General features: G+C 38.9%; 1 protein-coding gene across 1 annotated transcript; it reads left to right on the forward strand.

The window, feature by feature from the left end:
* The first annotated feature begins 1319 nt into the window (after positions 1 to 1319).
* Positions 1320 to 2692, forward strand: LOC145766705 (uncharacterized). Its single transcript, XM_082578414.1, has one exon. The coding sequence runs from the start codon at positions 1320 to 1322 to the stop codon at positions 2415 to 2417; it is 1098 nt and encodes a 365-aa protein (XP_082434540.1). The 3' UTR covers positions 2418 to 2692.
* Positions 2693 to 3952: the final 1260 nt, after the last annotated feature.

Raw genomic sequence — 3952 nt, forward strand, 5'->3', positions numbered from 1 at the left:
AGTGTCGAGTTTTCCATTTAACCGGGGGTGAATGTCGTGAAGTTCTGTTCTGTTGCTTAAAGCTTTGTGTTGATTGCAGCGGCGCCGCTCACGTGTAAGGTCGCGTCTTTCTTTACACCTTTGTTGAGTTACCATTAACACGCTGCTTGGGTTGAAGTAGGGTGGTGCTAGTATAGTTTTCTGTTGCTGTTACGTGAAGGTATATTTATGTTTTGTTATGTTTTTCAGACGCAGTGCCTATTTAGTTTATTAAAGCCATTAAATGGTGTCATCTACTTTTGTTACTTAATTCTATTCGTTACAACTTAGTCTATATACTATCCTTTTATTTTGTATCAGCTTACTGGGGTTTGTACGGTTTGTTATTAATTTGGGGGTAGGCTAAACAGGAAAACAATTGAGAACTCAAGCTTTGTGTAATGTTACTCAAGCGGAAACAAGCAACAATCTTGTGTTTTGATATTAAATGGTTTTTAGAAATATTAAGCACGAGATTGTAATACCTCTATTACTTATAGTAGTCCTACCTTACCATTTTCCTACTTAGAAAATATCTATACTGTCTACTGTTGCACACTGCAAACTGGATATAAGTTCAGAGGGGTTTTGGGGTTTGCAAACTCCTTCTAAAATCCATTAAGTTATCAAAAATGACAAGTATTCTATAACTTTGCATGCACCTAAACAAAATAACTTGTTTAAATTTTATAAACCTGTGCATTGTGCATTGCTTGTGATTGATCAAAAGTATGAAATTATGAATTTGTCAATACATCGTTAATGCAGGTAAATTATTTTCAAACTTTCTTGTTGCAACGCGTTTTCAAAAGTCTGTTATACTTTTGACTCATCCAGCGATAGGAGTGTCACTAAATTGTATTAATTCATTTGCGTCTCCGACCTTCATCAGTCTCACGCCGAAGCAAATCAGAATCGTGCAATGCGATTGTTAAATAATAATCAATTGCCATACTTTCGTAATAATGAATTCAAATGCACTTATCAGGGGTTGATACTGTAATACCTGCAATCATTTCATGAGCGCAATTGAGTGTAGATTCGAAACGGAATCATTGTGCGACACCTTTGGGAAATTGAAACGACGCACCAGGGTGTCGCGACGCACAGTTTGAGAACCTCTGACTCATGGGTTAATGCTTTAGAGGCCAATTTTTCCAATGTGCTTGGTATTACATTAATTTAAGTTCTTTAGCAAATCACAAACACACCAAGTTTAGTGCGTCGCATTATATGCAATATTTTTCAGGAGCAAAGGTTACCCTAAAAATCGGATGTCGATCATTCATCGTCGGTCTAAAATGATGCATTTGATTCACTTTGTACATGATCTTTTGGAGAATAATCCGCAAGCGAGACCAAGCATCTGTTCATTCTTGACTGGACTGGTTATAATTATTTTAGGTGTGATATTCTTCACAGCTCCTAATTTGCAAACATACATCCCGCTATGGCTGGAAGTGGGATGTATAGTAGCAGGAACAATAGCTGTATTTGTTGGAGCAGTTGGATTGGCTATTTATCTCATCAAAAGTAGCAGAACTAAAAGTTTAGTTAAAGCAAGCAAAGTTCATGAACGCGGCTCGGGTCAAAACGAAACCAGCTTCACTAAGTACATTGCCAACGACCAATCCAGAAAACAAAATAGTGAATCAATGAAGCATAACTTTGAAGGGAAAGTTTGGGATGGACATCGTGCAAGCAATCGTTGTGAACTAACTTGGAATAAAAACGAAAACTGTGATCATGACATAACTTCTCGAAAACCAACTGAAAGGCAGAAAAGGAAGCTTCCTTGCCCTCCAAATGGCGAAGAATCAAAATTGCTTCTGTCCCCTAATGCACTTTCTCCTTATCAATGGGGGTCTAAAAACAAAGATTTAAAGTATGTTGACGACAATAACATTGAAAGTGAAACTACAGACCGAATGCATGACAATGTCCCACCATTGAAAGTGAACAAGAAATCTTGTACTTCTCCTCAATTTCCTTGCGTTATAAGCTTAAGTGATTACTATTCTCCTGAATCAGATTTCGTTCGATCAAAGAAATCACTGCATCAGTGGCAAGTTGCACACGAGAAGAAACCTATTCAACACAAGTGCAGTGATATCGATGACGTCTTTCTGGGGTCTACGCATTCACTTAACAGCACCAGTGAGCAGCCTTGTACAACCGTTATCATTCGGGAACATTGTTTAGATCCAGAAGAAGCCTCAAAACGGATAAAAGAAAAAACTCTTCATTCTGTTAAACAATTGACTGCCAAGGAATTATTTGACACGTATCATGATCCTCTGCTGCATCGTGCAATAACGCGGCTGAAGTATCAATGTGATTGTGAATTCAGATCAACACAGAGGCCGTTGTCCCAAAGGATTAACCACACGGTTTTTTAATCAAACAACTTTATTTGCTGATTTTTACAAAATATACTACAATTGATTACTACAAAATATACTACATGTATCATACATTGTTACACTGTTGATAGTCAATGTTAAAAACAACATAAAGTTTGCAATTTTTTCAACAGACATATCGGCACAGCCAGTGGCGGTTCGTGCCATGGAGCTGCAGCCTGCAGGGCTGCAGCTCCATCTGAAAAAACGAGAAGAGGGAAAATATGTTTTCCTCTGTGTTTGTCCGACCCGGTTACTTTTTTCACTTAAGAATTGCGGATCGAAAATAAAAATATTAAAAGTTTCGTTTGGCAACACCAATATTGGGCAAACCGCTGTGCAGCCCGAGATTCTGGATTTCAAGCGCTCTCGTTGGCTAAAAATTATCCTTGAAGCTCCACCTCTTTTGGTATTTTACAGCAATTTTTGAATCTGTTGGGGCTGCATAGAAAACAGCCCCACCTAACCGAATAACTTTACAGACTTTTTAAAGTTAGTTTTTATTTCGCAGAGTAGCGATGAGCCATGAATGTAGAAGTGTTCGCTGTAGAGTTATAGGGTATTCAACAGTTTATAGCCTAGGAAGTGCTAGTCCAGCCTAGGGCATCTCAAAATCACTTGAACCTTGTATGCAACGGCTAGGCTAGTCAAGACTAAGCTCAATACTACGAGTAATAGCCTACTGTCTCCAAAGTAATAGCCTACTGTTAGTTTTTTCAAATTGTAGCTTAGGAATACATCAACTTTTTAACAAAGTTTGAATGCATTTTTTTCAAAATTTGGGGTGAAAACATGCTCAGAACGCTCCAAATTTAATTTTTCTTGGAGGAAACTCTCAGACCTCCTCGGGTAGTCGTTCGCCTTCGGCGAACTCAGCGACGGGCTTCGCCCCCCGGATTATTTTTTGCAGCCCCACTGCTCACAAACACGACCAGCCGCCACTGGGCACAGCCCGACTGCTCACAACCACGTTTGCAGCCCCACTGCTCACAACCACGACCAGCCGCCACTGGGCACAGCCCTAGAAACTACCTGAAATAGTGTTAAGCATTTTTTTAAATTCCTAGCCTACATGATAAAGTGGTGAAGACTAGCCTACTTCTTACTGGAGCTACTCACATTTATACGCAAACATCCGTCATTTGTGCACAAACATAAGTTTATGGCGAATTTAGCGTTGATAGTTGTGAAATAGTAGCCTATGCCCTATAACGTACCCTTTGCAGCCTAGGCTATAGCCTGACTAGTTAGGCCTGCTTAATAACTCATTGATCACGACCGTTGTTTGTAAATCCCGAAGGTCATTCGTTGTAGGCTACACAACCTGTTGCAACTCACTTTTTCTAAGATAGGTAAATTCTACATCCACACATTATTAATTTCTACATTTAAACGAACAATCTTTCCTCGTTCGAAATAAAAAGAGTGTGATAGTTTGGTCATGGAATGTTTTGGTGATGACTAGGGCGATTTTTTGTCACTAAAGTTACTTTTTTTTAGTTGTACCAATTAACAAAAGAAATGTAGAACCA

Source organism: Aplidium turbinatum, chromosome 3 (assembly GCF_918807975.1).
Source record: "Aplidium turbinatum chromosome 3, kaAplTurb1.1, whole genome shotgun sequence".
Taxonomy (NCBI): domain Eukaryota; kingdom Metazoa; phylum Chordata; class Ascidiacea; order Aplousobranchia; family Polyclinidae; genus Aplidium; species Aplidium turbinatum.

Bases quoted from the DNA above. Each gene is read 5' to 3' on its own strand.
- LOC145766705 (XM_082578414.1), top strand. From the start codon at position 1,320: ATGATGCATTTGATTCACTTTGTACATGATCTTTTGGAGAATAATCCG.